The 23,853-nt window shown below is 33.8% G+C and overlaps 1 protein-coding gene across 1 annotated transcript in view; it reads left to right on the top strand.

Moving 5' to 3' along the window:
• The window catches only part of LOC150083618 (protein FAM76A), a 139,233-nt gene extending 115,580 nt beyond the window's left edge, over positions 1 to 23,653 (top strand). Inside the window, exons 8-9 of the mRNA XM_090378542.1 lie at positions 10,640 to 10,741; positions 23,515 to 23,653. Coding sequence (XP_090234668.1) covers positions 10,640 to 10,741; positions 23,515 to 23,601 — 189 coding nt within the window. The 3' untranslated portion in view covers positions 23,602 to 23,653. The remainder of the gene's footprint in view (positions 1 to 10,639; positions 10,742 to 23,514) is intronic.
• The last annotated feature ends 200 nt before the right edge of the window (positions 23,654 to 23,853 follow it).

The raw sequence follows: 23,853 nt of genomic DNA, 5'->3' as shown, positions 1-23,853 counted from the left end.
AAGATTTATCTTGTACAAGAGCCTCGTGATGATGACAACATTGATCTCGGGAAGTCTTCAGAAGGATTTCTGCAGGATGAATGTCACTCTGTATTGTTTAGTGACAAGGCCTTATTTCATCTTAATAATTGTGTCAACAGATATAACTTGATCTTTGTAAACAGTTTCTAATAAATGAATTTGAAGATGAAGGAAGGAAGAATGTGCACTGTGTTTGCCAGATATGACACCACTCAGTTGCTTCCTCTGGAGACATTTCAGATCTGTTGCATATCAGATGTCCAAGAACAAAAGCATAATTACAATGAAAAATCATATCTGAATGTGCAAAGGTCAATGAAAGGCATATCACTGAGGGTTCAAATGCTGTGTCCACAGAATCAGGAAGTGTTCAGAAGTTGTCAGAATGATGGAATATGTGAAAATTAGCTGTAATTTAGCATATGATCCTGAACTGAAGTCAACACATAAACATTATTTGTCAAGTTATTACATTGCAATCTGAGTGTACTGTGCCTATTTATAATGCAAATGTGATCATATCCACCAAGAGGGACATAAAAAATACAGTTTATGGCAAAACACAAATTTTATAATAGACCCTATCAGAAGCAAGTTCTATACTTCACAGAGTGGAACCAGTTACCGCAGTGGTTGTGGACCACTGAGCTATTGTATTTATTCTCTCCTGCAGTATATTCCCTCAATTAGAATTAAATTTTTATAAACAGATGATCTTGGTTTTTGCCTATGCAATAATTTCCAGGAATATCTTATATACTCAATGGGTAGCTCTTAGTGAAACACAAAAACGTTTTGCTCCCTTGTATATGACCATTCAGCTACGGTGGCTGTTAGATTGTAGTCTATGATTATGTGGCCAAGTTGTTTCTTATTTCCTTTTTATGTGCCTATACTGTAAACTAGATTCTCTGTAAATGTGTTTCATTTAGTTCTAGAATTTTTAAACATTAGAAATTTTTAAATTTTATTTTTTGAAGTGTCATTGTGCTGTTTAATATTTTTAAAGTACATCATTATTTAAAAAAAAAAAGTCTGCAAAAAAAATTAAAAGGCTACTATAAAAATGCTTGCTTAGTATGCAGTTTTTTGGTCATTATTTGTTCATGTTACAAAATTAGAAAAGTCTTGGTGAATTTATTTTTGGCTGTAATGTGCTACATTTATAATGCAAGTATTAAAATTATCCCTTGACACCCGTGTTGTATCCATATTGCACTGTATAAACCACCTTTTCATGCATATTCAACAAATTGTCAGCAGTCCAGAGGCATATGACAGGTTTTCACCAATCGGAGAATATTGAGTTCTATATTAGACTCAGGATGCACTCAGCCAGCTAGTTATTGCAGGCTTTGGTTTTATGACTTGAGTAGGTAGAACACTATGTAGATAAAGTAATCAGTTCAGCATCTCTGTGCCATGTAAGTTTATATGTGAAGTATAACCTGTATTTTGCTACAGTAGAAGGGCTTGAAGCACACTCTGAAACATGTAGCTTTTAAATAAAATTAATGTAATTCTATATTAAATCTTTAATTTACCTAAAAATGTAAAGTGTGCGCGCCTCTCTTTCGAGTAAAGTATTTCTCTAAAGCAGTGATAGATAATCCCAAGGTGGTAAACTCTTTCCTCTTCCTTTTCATTACTATTTTCATCCTCCTTTCCCCAGGAGACCGCAGCACTGAAGATTACCCTACGATTGTCTCCAGTGGTACCACGTGGTTTGGTTGAAATTCTGGAGGTCACAACCATAAAACAATAAAAACAATTAGCAATCACCTGTTTATTGGGCTTTTCTGTTAGTGAAATCTATCATAAATGGACAATGAACTTGATCTTACTCAATTTGCAATAATACCAACAGCTGGAATTCTTTGGGTTATTATGGTGAAATGTGTTTACACTTCCATGAAATCTTCAATCATATAAAAAAATTAATTTTCAGATCTTCTTCATTTGTATTTTTAAAGCTTTGTAACTCATTACTTGGTTCTCAGTTGCACGTATTGTGTTACTTGCAATTTGTGTGCACCGTGTTCTTTGTTATTGATAGCTTATCTTTTTACTGTTTTAAATTTTAACCCCCACCCACAAATGTCAGTGAACAGAAATGTCAACTAGTTTGTATGTACATATTACAGTAAGTATTAATTATTCCGATTATCACGTATATTCTTCCAAATTTCATGTATCATTTCATTTTTTAATTGGTAGGTAAGGTAATAAAGGGTAAATTTGTGCTTAATATATCTTTACTTTTATAGCCTGTGGATAATATTCCTCCTATTTTTGCTAATTAGAATCGCTGTTTAATAAATTAAAATTCAATTCACAAACATGATCACAGTGACCGGTGCTTACTGCACATCATATAGTAAATGGTACTTTACTATGTTGAGTTCGTCGTAACGTGATTTGATTGTACAGTGAACCAATTGTAAAGGGGGGATACATTGTATTTTTAACTATTTGCATGCAGATAATTGGGGCATCCGCTTAATCGGGCCAAAATGCACTAGTCCCAAATAACCTGAATGGACTGTACTAATAAGAAATAAAAATAATAGTCTTGTTTATGTTTTCTTCTATTTATAAGATAAACTAAGAAAAAAGAAACAACATGATTTAAATAAAAATATAACACATGTAATTAGTATCACAAAGTAATAAAAGAATGTCTTAATATTAAAGGAAACATGCAAATCAATTAATATTTTAATTGAAATTAATTAATTTAATGAAAGAATCTAATTTTATATCCAATAATTGTTTCTTTATCAACATTTCTGTAGGCCAACACATTTTGGGCCTCTTTTTTAGAAGGCAGAGTGTGTACAACTTCATTTTGTGCAGCAGTTCTTCTGGTGTTGGCATTACTGCAGTAGCAACTTCATCATCACCGTACAATCTCCTTAAATTTGCCAACAAAAACCCTTTGCTCCTTCAAAGTTCCCCATGCCTCAATGTTGCTATTGGCTGCAAATTGTTCGTTCCTCTGTAATGGATCAAGTACAGGTGGGCTCTATATGCTCTCTTGAGGTAATAAATAATTCCTTTATCCAGTGGTTGCGTTAAACTAAGGAGTACTGAAAACAACAGCCATACATTCATCTTAAGGACCTTAGCAGAGTGAGCTGTGTAATAGTCTCTAAATCATCAAAATGCTTTTTTTTTTTTTTTTTTTTTTTTTTTTTTTGAAGACATTCTCTCCACCCTCAGTAACAAAGACTGGAAAATTTTGGGCATAAGCCAAGCACTCCAGTTCCTCAATTGTACAGAAGTTGGTTAATTCTTTTAAAACATCTTAGCTTGGAAAATTTACCAACTGCAAGTGGTTGTGGTTTTGTAGTGCCATCTGCATTGCAGCATAACAGAATAGTGATCTTTATTTACTTAATTTTTTATCATTACAAGACTACTCAAACAGCAAGTGTTTTGTTCAACAGTGCATTATAAAATATACCAGTCTCATCAAGATTAAAAATATCTTTTGCTTCATGTTTTTCGAGAATGAACCATACAAAACATAACTAGTCTCTAGCTTTTTTTTTTTTTTTTTCCCAACTTATATAGACTGTCTTCAACTTCTTGTTCTTAAATCTTTAGCACCAGCCATGATTCTAAAGATTTAAGAATTTAATAACTGCAGTTGAAGTCATTAAACCCATTGTGTTAGATAATCAGCCTTTTCTTGCAAAATTGGACCTGATACTGGCAAATTAGATGCACGCACTTGTTGGTACCACTCAAGATTTCAAGCTCATGGTTTGCACTATGAATTTCTTTTCATGTTTGCTGTTGCTACTCCAGTACTTCGGGGTGTGTTCAAAAAATAGATTTTAACAAAGGACTCTGAATACTACATTGCCAATTGCCTTGATGATTTTCTGGGTGTATTTATGCTGTAACTGCTATAAACCGACTTTATTTATATTTAAAAAAATTCTAACAAATCGGTACTATCTTAAATCTGTAGCTATATATTTTAGTATTTGGTAATTTATTTATTTAGTTTTTAGTATTTTCATGTTGAAGTGCTCAGACACGTGCTTTCATTGTTATGATCTAATGATATTGAGATTTGTTTGAGCTATTGCATAGTTCTTGGTCCATCCCTCACTGGCTGTGCATCATACCATTATGTCAGGATTGTGTTTCGAGGGCAGGGCTCAAACTCATTTTCATAGTTACTGGAGATTTTTTTTTTTTTTTTTTTAACTGGTTTGTGGTTGCTGCTTTTAACGTGTGGCATGGTGTGAAACAAGTGCCTGTTAAAATAATTGTTGGGGCTTATTGTACAATTTGAATGTACAGTGGGCCAAAGTCAGCTTTGCAGCCCACTATTCAGTGGTTGACTTCAGGTGGGGGTAAGTTCTAATGCTGTTCCTGACTTCTTCCAGACCTGTCAGTGCTTATCGGATGCAGCTTGTGCATACTGCTAAAATCATCTTTTAGTGTTTTAATATTGCAGTATAAGTATTCAGTATTTGTCACAGCTAAAGATGGCTGCAAGGTATGTATTATTCTTGTTTGTTTTGTTTTTGTTATTATTTATTATGTTTATGATTTTTGATCATTCAAAACTTTTTATTTTTTTTTTCAGTCATGGCTCCATAATTTCTCTGTGTTGGATACATTGAGTTTTTTATTTGTTTTGAACCCCAGAATATATATCCCAGAATTTTTTGCACATACTTATGGAATGCCCTCTGCATGTGTGTGAGGGAGAGAGAGAATTGTATTCATCCAGGCACTTACACCAACCCTTCTTTAGAAATGTTGAATAGGTTTAAAATTTAATATTTGACTGGGGTGGGGGAGTAGCAAGAAATAGTTAAAATTCAAACTTTGTAAATCTGTTCTTCATTCTGACACTGTATTAGATAATGTCTTTAGTAACAATAATCCTCTTATCCAAAAAAATATGTATATTTTCCAAATGCTGCACTTCCAACAAACAGCAAAGAAATCAAGCTTAAACCAAAACTGAGTGTACGTTATAGGATGCCACTTTACAAATCAGCTAATGAGTGAATGTGTGGATTTGTACAAAAATGATTTTTTTTTTTTTTTTTTTTTCCAGCTGTACTTGTCCAATTAAAAAAATAATCAGTGATGTAGATTAAAACTGAAGCCCAAACTGGAGGAATACTAAAATTTACACCAAAGTAATTAAAATGTTATAGACATTTTAATTTTTAAGTTTAATTTTTTTCTTGTTGCTAGGTTAACTTTATGTTAACTTTGTCAGTTTCGAAAGGCCAAATAGCAAAAATTATTTCTCCTTCCCCTTTGATTATGGCATTGTTTCATAATGTTAGGTGTATAAATTTAATGATTTTTCTTTAAAATTTTATTTAAAAACAAAAATATAAATTTTGCGATGAAACTTGAACGTTTCATTTTCTTACTAAAGTACAATGTGTTAGATAAAGAGATCCAGCGAATGAGATATACTGCAATGCGTGCGAACGCTGCATTATGATTCGCCATGAGCTGAATGCTAGAGTTGGTTGTTTTATGAACTGAGTCTGAAGTCTGATTCAGTTACTGTACAGTTGATGTGGCTTGATCATATAGTCTTCTGAAGAATGACATACAGGGATTTTTTTTTTTTTTTTTTTTTTTGTCATTCATATATGTATTATACAGGGTTATTCAAAATGAAGTCCGGTGTTTCAAAAAATTCCTGTACTGAAACCCGGACTTCATTTTGAATAACCCTGTAGATATAACATGTACATGTGAGTTTATGATCGATCTCTACCATTTAGATTAATTAATTTTTACGGGATTAAATATATAAATTTAAATTTACATAATTTCAGTATTTAAAAATTAAAAGAAGAAATTTTCATTAAATACAAAATGAGCAAAAAACTCAAGCAAACAACATTAAATAGATTTCTTGATAAAAAAACTGAAAACTGTGCAAGAAAATGTACTACAAACGTGTAGAAATGATAACAACATGACCTCTTTTTCCATCGAGATCTAAAGATGAAAGAAACAGTGACACGAATTAAAATTTAATTGGCCCCACATTTTGAATGCTGACATGTGGACTGAGAAGAAAAAAAGCACATCATTGGCTTATATGCAATGCCAGAAAATTAGGATGTTTGACTTGTGCTGCTGTAAAAAAAATTAGGGTGTCTAAAATGCAGGGAGTTAGCATTTCAAAGGAATGGAGTTTGGTAGTGGTATCATCTTATGGCAAAGATAGAAGTGCACAATTGACATCTTTGCATAAGAAAATTTATGAACATTCAAAAAGTACTTTACATATACAGGCTGAAAAAATCTTGCAAGCTGCAAATGAACGACATTTAGAAGTGGTAATTGATCAAATGAATAACTCTGAAATTTCTAGCACCTGTAAGGTTTTTAGAACTGCATATTATATTGCGAAACATGAGCGACCATATTCTGACCATTTTGAGTTGTACAACTTCAAGAATTGAATGGCACTGGTATTGCTCACCATTTGCATTCAAGATTAAGTGCTACTAATATAATAGAGCAAATGAAATTAAAATTGTGCCAACAAATTGTGGACATACGTGGAAACATCAGTTCTCATTGATGAGTCTACCACCCTAAGCAAGAAATGTACTCTGATTATTTATTTAAAATATGAAACCAATAAAATGAAAGATCCACATTACTTGTTTCTTGATTTAATCGAATTGTTGGTCTAACAGCTTTCACAATAGCAGCATGTCTTTTAAATGTCTTGAAAAATACGGATTTGACGACAGTTATTTAAAACACTATTTAATTTCTTTTACGAGCGATGAGGTAAGTGTTATGTTGGGCAGAAAACCTGGAGTTGGAATAAATTATTAGAAAAATATCCAAATTTGATCATATGGCACTGTTTAAACCATCGGCTTGAGTTATCAGTTGGAGATGCAATATCCGAAGTTCATGGAATTAACCATTTTCAAATATTTTCAAGCTGTACACTTTGTACAGTCAATCTCAAAAAAACTAGAGCGAAATAGAAGGATGTGCTACCAGCATTGGTGAAGAAATTAAAAGGATGTAAGGTGGGTGGCCAGCTCCTTTAGGACCATATCAGCAGTTTGGCAAAATTTTGCATCCTGATGCTATCATTTTGAAAATGCCAGTAAAGATAACAACCAAAACAAAACTGAACAATCCATGTTCACCGGATTATATAAATGACTTTCATCCAAACAGTTTGAGCTATCGATTCTTTCAGAGTCGTTGCAAAAAAGAGATACGACAATAGTATATGCAGACAAATTGATTCGTCGTACAGTTCGTTACTTGGAATTTTTAAAAGATCCTCGAAAAGGGGGGAAAAGTTGTTAGAAGCCTCAGATGCTATTAAAAAAAATACAATTATTTTCAGTAACATTAACAGACAATAACAAAGTAACATTAATTCATAGAAATCAATTTCTAAACAGTATTATTAATAATATGAAGCATAGACTGAGCGTTAATACAGATTCTACTGAATTTACTGAAGCAATTTCAACTTCAGACATTATAAAAGAGTTGCGAATTCTTGAACCAAGCAATTGGCCATCTGAAATTGATCTTTAATTTGGATAAAATGAAATAGAATCTTCCTGTAAACGTTTTAATTTATCTTTCACAAAATGTTTGAATGCCTACAGGGATTATTTAGCTAATGGTGGTCGTAGCATGCCCACAGATTTGGAACATTTTAAAAATGTATTCCAAAATTATAGCTTGCAGTTCTTCTGAATGCAAACGTGTCTTCAGCAGTATGAATTTAATATTAACTGAGAAAAGATCCCGTATTCTTATCAAACATGTGGCAAGTTTGTTGTTTTTTAAACTACACAGTCCACCATTAGAATTATGGAATCCAAATTTTTACGTCCAAACTTGGTTGCAGCTGCATCGTTTCTGCTGTTGACAACAAACAAAAAGGGTAGTCACACAAGAATACGTAATCGATCCTGTATGGGAATTTCTATGATTCTTCTGAACAGTACTTTTTAAATTATTTTTATTTTTTTTTTTTATTTTTTCTTTTCTGATTTGGTCTTAGTTTTTTACTTTTGAAATTTTTATTTAATAGCTATAAATAAATACTGAACAAATATTCTAATCTTTGACTTATTTATTTTTGCAAATGAAAAAAAGCATAGGTAACTATTTGTAGTTAATCGACAAGCGTTCCGGTACTATTTTTTTTTAGCAATACACCTCTGGGTACATAGTTGTCTTTTCATAAAAACTTAAATACATGTCTGTTAATTTGTACCAGCTGATAAACAGAAAAGTTATCCCCAGCGGCTCTTCCCCCCCCAGACATTGAAATTTACAAAACTAGAAGAATATTTCCTTAAGAATTCATATGCAAGAATACTTCTTTTTTTCAATAACTAACCCCCCCCCCCCTTTTTTTTTTTTTTTCTTTTTTTTTTTTTTTTTTTTGTACTTTCAGACAGGGCCACATCATTTCTGAAATGAGCTTTTTCAACTTTTGCAATACTTGATGTGGTTTGGCTACTGCTTTATACAAAGAAATAATCAGTTTGTTCTTACAGGTAGAATTTTCATATGTTATAAATAGAAGTTTCATTGTGTTGCCTGTCTTTTCCTGTAAGTTATTCTGGGTGTTTTAGCCCTTGAAAGACACTGGTAAAGACATAATACATTGGCACATTGTGGTATAAGATAAGCTGGTGTGCTGTTAAAACAACAACTGTCTACACTGCTGAGAGAAATTCATAATTACCTTTTAATCTTTCTTTTTTTTTTTAATACCTTAAGTTTGTCACCGTTAGTGCAATCTTAGGATATCCAATTTGGACAACAAACTTGCTATAGCCTCAAGCCAAGGGTGTGTTCTAACAGGAAATAATATTATTCCCACTTATTATTAGTGGGAATGGTATTATTAGCCTCAAAAATGGATATAGTGAAACTGTATCAGGAACACTATGACTCAGCAGTGGCAGTAAAAAATGTCAAAGTAGTCATTTATTTCAGTGAGTGTTTTCAGAATATATAATCAGTTACCTCATTATACCATTTAAAAATTTTGAATAATACTGATAACTTGTTATTTGAAAGAGCCTGGAGGTTTCTACTGGTGTGAACTTCAAAGTATAATTTTTGCCCAAACACCTCAGAAAGACTAGATTGTAACACTTTGTAATCTCCCATTTACAAGGGATGTTCAATAAAAAATGATCATAGGGTGTGTGTTTTTTTTTTTTTTTTTACAACATGTCTTTATTAATCATCCATATTTTGTTAGTCCTTTTCAAACTAGCCCCCATTTGGTGAATTGCTCTTACTCCAACATTTCTGCCATTTTTTGACGTGTTTGGGAATCGCCTCCGATGTCTTTACAACTTCTGACGACTGGAAATATTTTCCTTGCAGCTCCTTCTCTATCTCTGGAAATGAGAAAAAAAATACCCCGCAGAATGCAGCTGTAGGATGATTGATGAACACAGTTGACAGTAATGCTGGCTAAGTACTCAATGACAGTGTGAGGTCTCACATAGTTGTGATTCAGAAGTTTAATATTTCTTTTTTTATTTATAAATCATTTACATGGAAGGCATTATATCTAAAATCAATATAATTTTAAAAGATCACAAATAAAAAAATACAATTTAACAAAATTAAATAGAAGTTCAAGTACAAAATGATAAGAAATCATTAATGTAACCAAGTGTAGTAAATATAATGCAGTACTATTTGTTTTATTTATAAATAATTTACGTGGTATGCATTATATCTAGATTATATATCAGTGTGGGAAACAGCCCTCACAATTTTATTGAGGATTATCTCGCACACCCCACTTTGGAGACTACTGGTATATACTTCCAAAGAGAGCTTTGTTGCTTACTCTCTGGATCGAAATGATAAAGCCATATCTAATCTGCTGTTATCACCTTCTGCAGAACCTCACCATCTTCAGTTACCATATGCTGCAGCTCTTGACACACACCTCCTTGCGAATTTGCTGTTGCGTGGGTGTGAGTAACCTTGGAACCCAGTGTGAACAAACGTGTCATATGCAAATGATCATGGAGAATACTGTGCATGCTTCCTACTGATATTTTCAATATCTCTGCCAGTTGCCGTACTGTTATAAGACGTTCTTCTCTTACAATTACAGGAGCAGCGAATATGGTTTCTGTGGTGACAGCAGTGGTTGTAGCTCCAGGACCACCTATTTTTATGATTGAATCACGTTCATCTTTAAACATTCTAAACCACTTTGCGAGCTGTGCCATGTGGAGGTGTAGATTCACATAAGCATCTTTTAGTATTTCATAAAAATATGTTTCAGTTGATGTTTTCTTGGGGTGGAAACAAAATTTGAAAGCAGCACACTGTTCCTTGCATGTCACGTCCATTGTTATGTAAGTGAAACTGAAAAGGCATAAATTTGACTGACTGCCAAGGTAACACCTTGTGCAGTTGCTATGTGATGCAACTTGGTTTGTTCTTAAATTCCTTAGCTAAGCTAGAAATAGCAAGCAGTACAGTTGTTCCTGAAAAGTTATGATCATTTTTATTGAACAGCCCTCATAAATATAGCAAACAAATGGCATGTAAAAGAACACTTTTATGTATCTTACAGATGCATGAGCTAAAAGCACAGCATTCCCAAATTGAAAAAGAGTTGAGAGGGAAAATACAGCAAATGCAAAAACAGCATTCAGATCAAATTCAGGAGTTACAGGTAATTAATTTGATTAAATTTGATTTTTATTTTTTAAAACTAAAATAAGTCGTTCGTTTTTGCCAGATCTATTAATACAAAATTAATTCTCTTGTGTGTCCTTTTGATTTGAAGCAAAAAAAAATCTTTACAACCACAAGTTCATTTGCAGATTAATAATAAGTGCTTAATCAAAAATGTTTTTTTTTTTTTTTTTTAAATTGTTTACTAATCCCTAAATTAATTTACTGTTGATTGGTAGAACCTTAACAAGAATGAAGAAAGTTAGTAATATTAGATTTCAAGTTTTAATGAGTACAATTTTCAGGGAATGTATTATTGAAATATGATTCTATACCTCATATGTTAGATCTTCCTGGATGGACCCCAAGTGAATGACTGTAGTGATTCGGTGATTTTTAAGCATCGTCCCCTCTCATAAATAATTTGATTTTGAAGAGTATTAAAGATTATTAATGTGTACTGGGTTTTTATTTTATTTTTTGTTCTCTAAATAAAGAAGTTAACTAACTAAAAATAAAAAAGACACCTTTCATCTTGTGTAACTAACCAAATTAACACACTAACCTATCACTTGGCCATTGGTGACATTACTCATGCCTTCACATGATAAGATTGAAATCCTGGAGGTGAGGGTAGGGGAGAGTAACATTTCCAGCACCAAAAAAAGCAGACATGAGTAGTGAAAGCCCTACTATTGCTGGGCTTCAACAGACAGTCCCACCACATCAAAAAAACATACAAAGTAGACATGGACCTTTCAAGAGCACCTAGATATACAGTCCTCCAAAGTCAGGTATCTTGGATCTGATGATATACCAGTGGAAACAGCTAATCCCAAACACTCAAAAACATCAATAAAGTTGTTAGCAACAACAAAAAAAAAAAAAAAAAAGGAACAGGCAAAATGGAGGAAGGTATATTTGTGCAACATGAAACAAGAATGGGATAACATGTATACAAAATTTTGTGGGGCAACAGTGATGAGATCTTGTGAAGTTCACATTTGAGTAGCATGTTGTTAATTTGAATAAGTTGCCTCCCAAGGTAGCTGAAGTTGCTAGTCAGAATTCAAGCCAGAATTGGATAATTAATGATAGTCAGATTGTGACTAAGTGAGGTTGTTTCTGATTCAGAATAAGTTTGCTTTCTTGCATTGTTTGGCCTAATTACTACAATTCCAAAGATGACTGGTTAATATGGAAACTAGCCATTCTTGATACTGCATTGAAACAAAGAAAACAGTTCAAATTCATAGAGATAAACAGTCTATTGGAAGAGCCCTTTGCCACTGTTAACAAAACAGTCATACGCTGCAGAATATTTGACCTACAAACAGAAAGTTGAGAAAGACAGACAATACAGAAAGAATCGAATTATATAATCACCCAATTACACAACACGAACTTCACAAAGTTCAAAAGTTCATATTATGTAATTGGCTGTGTAATGTGTTATTATGTAACAAATAGGACATGCTCATTCTGTTCTTTGCCCCACAAAGACTGCTGCTGTAGCTTTCATGTGTACAGTAGTGTGACCAGATGTACTGGAAATGCCGGAACATTCCTGGATTTTGACTTAATGTCCTGCTGTCCTGAAGAACTCTTAACAGCTATTTGTCCTGGATTACTCATTTCTGTTACACAAAATATCAAAATTGGCAATTTTATTGAATATATTTAAATGGAATCACATGATATTGGCCAAATTCACCTACGAAAACTAAAATGATAACTATAATAAAATTTTCATTGAGATTTGGGACATGACCACCATGGCGCATGGATAGAATGATGGTCTAGCTTTGTTACATTGTCACAAACTGTTGCAAGTACTTACTAGCTGCACGGACGTAATACGGGAGTAAAATTGTGCACTTCTCAGAATGTTGCAATTAGAAGGAACACAGGAATTTTTGACATTGTGAGTTGAAAAATAGGATAAAGTGTTATGTGATGTGTGCTCCACCATGCCTATGCAATCCAACACTACTCTTGAACAGCCCCCAAAAAATCTTACAATTAATGGACACTCTTTTTTAACCTCCTTCTTCCAAAATACTCATCTTAGATAACAGTGTCTTCGTCTTACTCTCAGTTGCAATTTTATCTCCTTTGTTTCTTGTGTCACATTGTATCGACACGTGTTGCATTATTTAGACACTTGCTTACAACTTATCTAGTGAGACTGACTTCATCAGTTGCTCACCACTCTTAATGCATAGTGGGTGTGGTATACTAGTATGAATGTACCATTCGTGTAGTGCACTTGACCATTTAGTGACAACTAAAAATATAGCCAAAGTGTGGCCTATATGTTAACTGAAATGTGAAAAGAAAGGAATTTCATTTTATAAAAAAAAAAAGAAAGCATGAAGAAAACGTTGAGTGCTCTCTGTGTGGTGCCGTATTTTCTATTGGACATAGAGGATGATCAGATAAACAGGATCATTTAAAGTAAAAAAAAAAAAAAAAAAAAAAGTTCAGTGGTATTCAAGAGCTATCATCAAGGACTCACAAAATTCCTTGTTTCTGTGATTTCCCGAGGCTGAGTATTTATGGCTTGCTGCTGCAGAAGGTACCTTCACATTTCACAGTGTTGCCCACAACCAAAGTTTTAGATCAGTGGGCTCCTTAAAAAAGATTATATTATAAAAACTTTACATCTGCTCATACTAAAAACAAGCTATTGTAAAAAAAATTCTCTTGGGCCTTTTGTAGTGAATCAAATCATAAAAGAATTATAAAATGCAAATTTTGTATCTGTTGTGATTAATTCATTCAATCATAGTGATCTTAAACTTGTTCCTTTAATAGTACAATTTTTTTATGTGTATCAAGGAATCAAAATTAGTTTTGGAATTTGCAAATCTCCCAGGTGAAACTTCCGAAATAATTACAAAATATGTTATCAAAGTTTTGGGAAGATGGTCCTTGAATGAAAAAGTAATAGCATTATCAGGTGATAATGTAATTACAAAAATTTTTGAGGTTTTAAACAGAAAAGGGAAAAACAGTGTTTTTTTATAAGGTAACTGACATTCTAAAGAGAGGGATTATTGGTGTGAATTGTGTCGCCCATGTCATTCACGGTAGTAGTAGTAAAACAGCCTCTGATTGCCTTCCAGTTGACATTGAAGTCATTGTGAATAAGCTTTTTCAGTTTTTTCATTCACAGTAAGGGTTGAAGAACTGAAAGAGTTTTGTGATTTAGTTAGTGGTGAATATATAAATTTGCAAGGACACTCCAAAATGTGATGGCTAACATTACTTAAATGTGTGAAAAAGATTATTGCACTATATGATGCATTGAAGTGTAATTTTATGTCCTTAGAAAAATGTCCAACCCTGATCAAAACTTTTTTTTGACAATCTGCTTTTGTATTTTTGGCTTAATTTCATTCAAAGTCAACTGTTCAATACAGCAGGCCCTCGTTATAATGTGATTCGCTATAATGCTGTTCTTATATTATAACCCGTATCTGATTATAACGCTGTCACAAATCACTATAATGCTCTTTTACCAGCATTACAGATTACATTTTTGGCATATTTAACGAAAACGTTTCATCTGATGGAATTGATAGCTTGAAAATGAATTGCAAAACAGCATTAAAACATTTCCCACACTTAGTGAAATATTCTCGCACACTAATTTAATTGCAGTACAGTGACTTGGTACGTAGTTCCGAGATCAACATTTTAAAAAAATGATCAAGTATATTGCTTGTAATATTTGCGTTATATGCATTTATCCGAAGTCTTGTCATCACTCAGTATAGTATAGAGATTGTGCATAACGGACAGTTTATTCGAACATTGTATCGTAATTAATGCAACCAACACAGTTACATTTTCGAAGAGTTAGTAATGGCAGATAAGAATGAAAAAGCAACAACGTCTGGGCGCAGTACGAAGGCTATAAATGTTAGAAAAGGACTGAATTTGAAAATTAAATTAGACGTTTTGAAGCGAATCGATTCCGGTCAATGACAAGCGGATGTGTGCCATAATTTAGGACTGCAAGAACAATTATAAAAAATAAAGAATTAATTTTAGCGCAGAAAGACAGCTGTTCAACTGCAAGCAACTAGGGTAGGTCGGCTATTAGGATTGAAATAGAATTTTAACTAATTTTATTGAAGATAATATCCAATGCAGAATTCAGTTAAGTTAAATATTATAAAAAATAAATAAAATAGATTAACCTATATGATGATCTGAAGGAAGCTCACCTAAAAAAAAAAATGTGGAACCATTTAAAACTAGTAAGGGCTGGTCGAATAGATTTAAAATCCAGGGAGAAGTCGCAAGTGCAGATCAGGGAGCTGAACCTATTAAAATTATTGAAGAGGGGTGTTATACTTCTCAACAAGTTTTTAACAAAGATGAAGCAGGACTTTTTTGAAAACGAATGCCTAAAAGAAATTTCTTATTGAAAAAAGAAAAAAACATGCCTGGTTTCAAAGTGACGAAGGATCGGTTGACTTTATTTTTTGGTGGTAATGCTGCAGAGGATTTTAATTCCGCTTCGGCGTTCTGGGTAATTAATTACCCAGATCAAATTTCAATTCATAAATTTTTTAATTTTTACTCTAATTACAGAGCTGGAACCAGAACTGTTTTCTTGAATTTCACGCAAATGACAAAAATGTGACATCAAGTATGCATTTTTTTAGGCCTTTTCAATTTATTTTTCTACCCTGCCCTAATCAGCCTAGAGCTTATGAAACCCGGCACTTGGTTCATTTCTTGGTGTAGAGCGCACGAATTTCTTTTTACAGAGAGTATCAGTTCTGATAAACAACTTCGCCTGTCATGAGCGTTCCCACAGTTCGCTCATAACAGGCAAATTACGTCACATCGCTCCGCACAGCTACATCAGGACCACAAAGAAAAACAAACAAAAGACAACCTCAAGCTACTGTTAGTTGACATAAGAACCAATAAAGTGAAACAGTAGCAACAACTGTTTATGAAAGGCGAACAGATCGTATTTCCTTTCTTCAATTTGCACTACAAACAGAAAATCAAGGAAATTCATCTGTTGGAAATGGGAAAAATGGTGTAAAACTGATAACACTGCAATGCCCATTTGATAAATAAATAAAAAAAAGTTTGCTCTATATTGTAATTGTTTTTAGCAATATCAGAACAGTAGTTTCCTGGGTTTGATCTTCTAATGAAATTTCAAGAAAATATTTCTATTTATAGTTGTGTTATAAACTTCGAAAACTGGTGTGCAAAAGAAGGGGGAAAAAATCATAACGGATTGTTTCTTGAAATGTGTCTTCTTCACAAAACTGCAATATTTCTAACAATACAAAGCTAACAGATTACGACTAACGGCTGCTCAAAAAGTATTCTTAGAAAATATTTGCTTGTTACACTTTGATATCATTACAAAGGGAGAAATTCTGTTTTAGCACAGAAGCCGAATAAATTCACCATCCACGGTCGTATGCTGTTCTGAGCTGTAATAAAAAGATAAACCCTGCTGAAAAATAGATTTTCTCCCCATCACTTCTTTTGTTTTACTGTGGTTTTTGGCAAATGTGTATTTTCACACAATCAATCAATGGTGACTGCTAAACACAGTGCAATTTCTTGTATTCTCTCTCGCTCTGTTGGGATCTTCTCTGACCATATGGTCGTCCCGGAGTATAAACAGAAAATTTGTTTGTCGGAATGCTGCCCACCAATGGCACCAATTATCAACTCTTTTACTTGACCTTCTAATCTACATTGTGTTCAAATGATCCACTTTGCGAAAATTTGAAAGCGCTACATCAATTAGGAGCAAAAACCATTTCCCCCAACATAACAAATTACTTTGTTAATTTAGGTACAATAAAGGACGGCTACTGGTGACTTTACTGACTGGAAGGAAGTGTCCACAATAAAACATCTGTACAAAGGCGGTCACTCCAAGGAAGTCATTTGTATTCAGGGACAAGCTATACAGTGATATTTGAATGTATAATGCAATTCACTCGCTAATATTTCCAGAGGGATTTTTGGAAAATATTGTTCCCGAAAACAATTACAAAAAAAGCACAATGGTTTTTTTATGAAATGCGCACCAGACAAAAATCAGACTAATCCGAACTTAGGCATCTTATGATGAAGCTGACTTGTTAGAACTTTAGCATCTGTTGTGAAACTGAATGCAATAAAGAAATAGACTTATTAGAACTTCCATATACGCGATGAAAGTTACAGCTCTGGCCCCACCAAAAAATTACTTTCTCTCTCTCTCTCTCTCTCTCTCTCTCTCTCGTCTGACTGGAAAGGGTGAACTCCCTCCCCTAAGGAGTTTGTTTTCCTTCATTCGGTAAACAGCTACTCTGTCAGTGCAAGAGAAGTGAAATTACATTTGCAGCTCAGAATGAAATTCGAGCATATGACATTTTATGCTGAATTTTTCAGGCATGTGTGATAATGAAAATTTTTTGATGGTATCAAATTGCTGCTGAAACTGCTGTTCCGATATAGTCCTCTAAAAACAATTACAATAAAGCGAACTTTTTTGTTATCAAATGTGCATTATAGTGATCAGTTTTAAGAGGGTTTTTTTTTTTTTTTTTCCTTCCGTTTCCAGTATGGCTTGCAATAGATGAATTTCCTTGATTTATTTGTTAGTAGATACAATACATACCGAAGAAAGGAAAGAAGATATTTTTGTTTTTCAAAAACAATTCATACGAAAGAATTTGCAGTTCTTTCGTACAACAATTACGAAAAGCAGTAAAGCAAAATGTTGTGAGAACGCCATGCAAAATATTGTTCGCAAGTAATGATGCTCAACTGTTTCCCGCGAAAGTTGTTTACATTTTTATTTTCTCTTTGGATCATCTTGGTAACACTAATGACGTAAGCGTGACCAGTCAATCATATCTCCTCATGTGTTGATTTGTTTTAGACAGATGAAACGGGAATTTTGAACTAATGCAGTAACACGTAACATGATAAAACGTGCTTGCCATCATTTTTTGCTTTCATAATTTCATAAATTGATATGTGATCTTACATTTTTGCTGTTTTCGAGTGAATTAATAGTTTTTGCTGAACGCTAAAGGTAGGAAATCAAAAAATATACTTCTGTTTATGTATATTGAGAGTTTCAATTTTGTAAATTGAGTAGAAAATATGGAAATTATTAGTTTCTTTCATTGGGGGGCAATTTAAAGTTAGGGTTTAAAGTAGGTTTAAAAAAGAACTGGACCGAAGCAGAGTTAAATTAAAATCCCTTTTAGTTTACCAGGAAGAGGGCCAAAGTACAACCCAAAATCGACACGTTTTCTCGATTAAATTAAATCAATTTAGATCAATTAAATTCATAATTTTAATTGGAATTTTAAGTTTAATTTTGATACATAAGTAGTTACCACATAATTATATTCATATGCAATGCAGAATATTTTATGTGTACTGTACAAATATTTGAATATTAAATAATTTGACCGACATTTGTGCATTTTTTTCACTACCCTTTTGTTATTGATTAGGAAATATCCAATGGCACCGACCGCAACTCAAAAATACATATGTTACCTTATGGGAATGCGGCGCTCGCTTAGCGCCGATTCACTTAGCACTCTGTTTTTCTGGAACAAATTATCAGTGTTAAGCTGGGGTCACCTGTATTACTATTTTGGAAACAAGAAACAAGATATTTCCAGTGCAGAAATAATGTTGATGATTGGCAGCTTCATTAAAAAATTACAAACTTGTAAATCAGAAACGTTTTTAACAAATGTAACTAAAAATATTCTTGAAGTGAGTGATATAGGACACATTAGTGTTGATAACTTCCCCCAATTCTTCAGTCTGCTTTGAAACTTGTATAGAATCGATTAAAAGATGGTCCTCTAATTACCAGGAATTAAAACCTTTCATTTGGATTTTGCCCAAGGAAAAACCCATTTGGAAATTGGTAATAATCTAAAGAGTAATAATCCAAATTCTCTAGACGAAAATAATTTATTTGACGAAGTGCAAAGTGCTCATAAATTTCTTTGTGGGGAAATTGGAAAATGGGCTGAAAATAAAACACTGATTGCAGAAAAATGAGTTTCATTATTTGTGCATTTTGAAAAAGAAGGTATTCCATGCGATAATATTAAACTCATAGTTGAATTTGCACTAGCATTGCCTGGAAGCAGTGCACCAGTCCAAAGAATTTTTTTGTTAACAAGCAAAATTTAGACAGAAGAAAAAAAGATTGGATGTAACTACTATAAAAGCCATCATAGGAGTGAAGGTAAGACATACTTTAAGTTTTCATGCTAAGATTTCCATTCTTGCCAGAAAATAAAAATCTTTTGTCAGAAATTCACTCTTCAAACAAGTATTTTGCGGCCATTGAATTGCTCTTAAACAAAATGAGGTGAATAGACAGTTTTAAACAAAACCATTTCCATGTTTAGTTTTGTGATTGTATTATGTCACCTATTACAAATGATAATAATTATTATTATGGAAGCTAGTAAATGCTTAATATTTATTTTTTGTAAAAAACAATATTATTCAGTTTTTCATGCAGAATAGCTCTATCTTAATAGCTTTTAAATTATAAAAAACCTTATTCAAAATATGCGTTATTCATTCATTTTGCCCTTATATGTGTTTAACTAACAAAAATACAAAACCATATGTGGTCCCAAGTTTTTTTCTGGCTGTGTCCTGGTTATGTCCTGGATTTTCCTATTTGTGTCCCAGTTTTCATCTCTGAAAATATGATCACCTTAGTGTACAAGTAAAACAGTCAATTTAACACAATTGCACACGAAGTCCCAGATATACCAATTGTACCATTTTGTTACACAACAATGCACAATCACACACACACAGCTTAACATACTGTGACAACCATTCAGAAATTATACTCAGGCTTATTGTCCTACAATTTTTATGGTTTTGGAAGACTGAAATATGATCTGACAGGATATAGTACCATATAGATGGTGAAGCAATGTAAACCATCAAACAGTGGCACCAGCCGCAACCAAAATACAGTGGTACCTCGGGCCATGAACTTAATTCGTTCTTTGACTTCGTTCGCGAACCGAAACAATTTTTCCCATTGAAATTAATGCAAATCCAATTAATCCGTTCGCCTGCCCCAGAAACATTGTTTTTTTGACTTTTATGGATTTATGTGTGGCAAAAATATATAATATAAAATATACAGTGTAACTTTACCTTTGTGGTTGATAGTTGCTGGCACAGATAGATGGTAGAGGAGGAGGAGGAAGACTACTCCTTCGAAGGAGAGTCCCATTCCATAATAACATCGGGCATTTCTGGTGTTTTCACAAGATAACGATCCAGAGACATTTGTCTTTTTCTTTGTTGGATAATTTTCCGAAAAAGGGACATCACATTGTCATTTAAAATGTCCACTGCTCTGCTGGTCACAGTTTTGTTAGGGTGATGCTTCTCAATGAAAACCTCCACTTGCTACAAATTTCTTTGATCTCAGCACTTGAAACATGTACCACCTCTTCCTCCTCCTCTCCCGAGTGCTCCTCCTGCATAACTTCCATCTGTTCACGTTGCAACTCAACAAGTTCTTCTGTGTTGAGTTCTTGTCTGTGGTCACAATCTCATTTACTAGAGTTACATCTGTCTCCTCGAAGTCTCTATCAGGCACGCAACCTGGCCAAAGTCTCCTCCAGGCAGATTGAAATGTGCGGTTAGAGACATTGTTCCATGCCTTTTCAATGAGGTTTATGCAGTGGAGGATATGGGAGTGATCCTTCCAAAAATCACACAGGGTCAAATCCGTGTCATTGGTCACCTGGAAACACTTGGAAAAAAGAGCCTTTGTATATAACTTCTTGAAGTTGGAAATTACTTGCTGGTCCGTGGGCTGGATGAGAGGAGTGGTGTTAGGAGGCAGAAATCTGACTTTTATGAAGTCGTATTCAACATCAAGGTCTTCTTCCATACTTGGAGGATGGGCAGCAGACACTTAAGGGGCAAATTATTTTCCTCAAGGTATTTCTTGACAGTTGGCGTAAAAACTTCAGTCAACCACTCCATAAAAAGTAATCATGTTACCCAAGCCTTGCTATTCGCTCTCCACAATACCGGAAGTTTACCCTTTAGCACTTTATTGCGTTTAAAAGCGTGCGGATTTTCAGAATGGTAAACTAAAAGAGGCTTAATCTTACAATCCCCACTTGCATTAGCGCACAATAAAAGTGTAAGCCTGTCCTTGATTGGTTTGTGGCCAGGCAGTGACTTCCTCTTGGGTTATGTAGGTCCTTCTTGGCATTTTTTTCCAAAAAAAGTCCAGTTTCATTGCAATTAAAAACTTGATGCGGTACGTAACCTTCAGAGTTGATGAAGTTTGCAAATTCCTCCACATAGACATCTGCTGCTTTTTTGTCCGAACTAGCTGCCTCTCCAAGCCTAACAACACTGAATTCCAGTTCGTCGACAAAACTTCTCGAACCAGCCTCTACTTGCTTTAAATTCGTCAACGCTAACATCACTTGTATTCGGTGTTTTCGCCACTAAATCAATGTGCAAGAGTAAAGCCTTCTCGCATATTAGGGTCTCGCTAACACTATCTCCAGCAAGCTGCTTTTCATTAATCCAAACTAACAATTTTTCTACTTCTTCTAACACTTGAGACCTTTGCTTCATTAACATAGTCACTCCTTTAGCCACATCAACCGTCTTTAGTGCATCTTTGTTCTTTAAGATAGTACAGATCGTAGATTTAGCCATGTCGTACTGCTCATGTTTAGTTATTATTTCCTTCGTTTCTACTGCAATGCGCTTAAGCTTCTTTACACACTGTCACTAACACTTTTCACTTTCTTGGGAGCCATAATGAGGGTTAATTTAATGCAAAAAGCAAATAAAAATTGTATTAAGAACAATGCAAACAAGCAGTGTTCACAGCACGCAAACCTGAGTACAACTGATGCTGTTCGCGAGCCGAAAACATGGCGCCAAAGCCATGTTCGTGCACCGAGGCATTGTTCGCGGGTTGAGTCAAGATTTGTTCGGAAATTGTGTTCGTTGGCCGATTTGTTTGTGACCCGAGGTACCACTGTACTCTTTATTGTACAACAAGAAAAATGAACACTACTTTTGTACAAACCTTTCACAGCCAGAAGTCCAAAAGTCTTATGAGCCGGATATAAAAAATTTGGTGTGCATAGTGGTTAGACCATGGTGCTTAAATAAAATACCAGTTATTCATTAAAAATAGATAATTCTCATTTTCCTCTGACTTGCCCTCATCTTATCAAACTCCTTTATTTCCATGTGAGAATTAGATACTTAAAGTGATCTACCTTTAAACCTGGCAGGATTTAGCTCAAAATTAATCTGTGCTTGTTTTAACTTTATTTTAACATTAATGAAATAATTGCCAAAGATCAAATTTTTTAATGCTGTAATATACTCTATATCTATTTATTTATCATTTGATTCAGCTTCCTTAAACTCAAATTTTACAGCAGTGGCAGAGAATTGCCACTCACCTCCTATGATTCTCAACACTGTTTTCATGCTGCCCTCTATTAAAACTGTGTTTGCTATCAGTTGGAATACAGAAAGATGGCAGGACATACTGGAAGAATGTGCTGCCATCTGATTGTTCAAAAACAATCTGTATGATAATGTACACTAAGTATGAATTGTATGTGAAATGACCTTGGAAAGTATAAATTTAAGTACATGCAAAGCGGAAATTTACATATATGTTTACATGCATATTCCAGAAAGGGTTAAATACGCTTCCCAGAGACAGTATCAAACTTACGTTGACTTCATTTGTTATTGATACATATTGTAGATATGCATTCATAATGCTCACATTTGGTGACGGAAAATAAAACTATGCCTTTATGCAAATCTTGAATTCAGAAATCTCAAGTGGATCTCACAGAGAGGCCACATGAAGCCTCAGCTCCATGACTACTTGTTGTAAAACTATTATAACTGTGATTGTTGGAACATTATAATCATTTGCATTTTCAGTAATCTCTCATCATAAGACTGTGCTTGGTTATGACATTCTGTAGTAAGGCTGTGCTTACTACAGAATGTCAAAATTCTTTGAAGAAATTATCCAGCTGGTCACTGAACATCCAAGTCAAAGAAGAGATGATATTGTAACAGAAGGTTTACGATAACATTATAAAGAATCATTTGCAAACTATGTAATGCAGGAAAGAGGACACAGGGTGAAATGATGAATATTACAAAGGGATCAAGTGATGTCTTATAACAGGCTCTCTCTTGCTCCTCCTCCCTTCTATAAATCTTACTTATGATAAATTAGTGTTTCATTATGTAATAATGGGGAGGGGACAAAGTTCTTCGTGTAGACAGTTTTGTGGGGGGGGGTATACATCTTTAATATAGTAATTTAACAATATAGCAATATTTATGCACAGAGTATGTCACATTAGTAGTCTTCTCAGTATTATGTACTAAGAAGACTAATGTGACAGTATTTGAGATATTCATGGAACTAGTACTATTCAATTTCATCAGTGGCCATATGTATTGTGTAAACCTTGAATTTGACACATAGCATGTGTGTAGTGACTTCAGAATACACTTCACGGATTCAGTGTAATTTGCAAATGTGTATGAAACACAGTAGTTTAAATGCTGCTGTGGCCTAATGAACACCAATAAAATTACATTATTTCCATTAGATGTGTTATTATTCAAAGCCCTTTGCTCTCTTTTCTCTATGATAAAAAATTTTATTTTATAATCAAAGTTTTATCCTTCCAGGTTAAACTTCGCACAATGCAAAAACAAGTTGCTACTCTCTCCAAGGCAAATAAGAAAGGAAGTACTGACAGCCCCCAAATCACATGAAAGCATTGCATATTAGTTGAAGAAATCTTCCCTGAAACACATCACTGCAATTCCCGAGTGTGGTGTGTGTGTGTGTAAATAAGCATTTCTGTTTTTATTATTTTTTACATGACTAACTCAGGTATCTGTGACTGAATTTTAAAATAAGGCATTTTGCTTTGGGGTATTAGGTATATTTCTTTAAAATGATAAACCTTTTATTTAGTCATTTTTAATGAAGACTTCTCAGTGTAAATAACATTAATATACAAT

This window comes from Mastigoproctus giganteus, chromosome 7, assembly GCF_048544385.1.
Source record: "Mastigoproctus giganteus isolate SK-2022 chromosome 7, ASM4854438v1, whole genome shotgun sequence".
Lineage (NCBI taxonomy): Eukaryota > Metazoa > Arthropoda > Arachnida > Uropygi > Thelyphonidae > Mastigoproctus > Mastigoproctus giganteus.
This window is presented reverse-complemented; position numbering and strand designations above follow the sequence as displayed.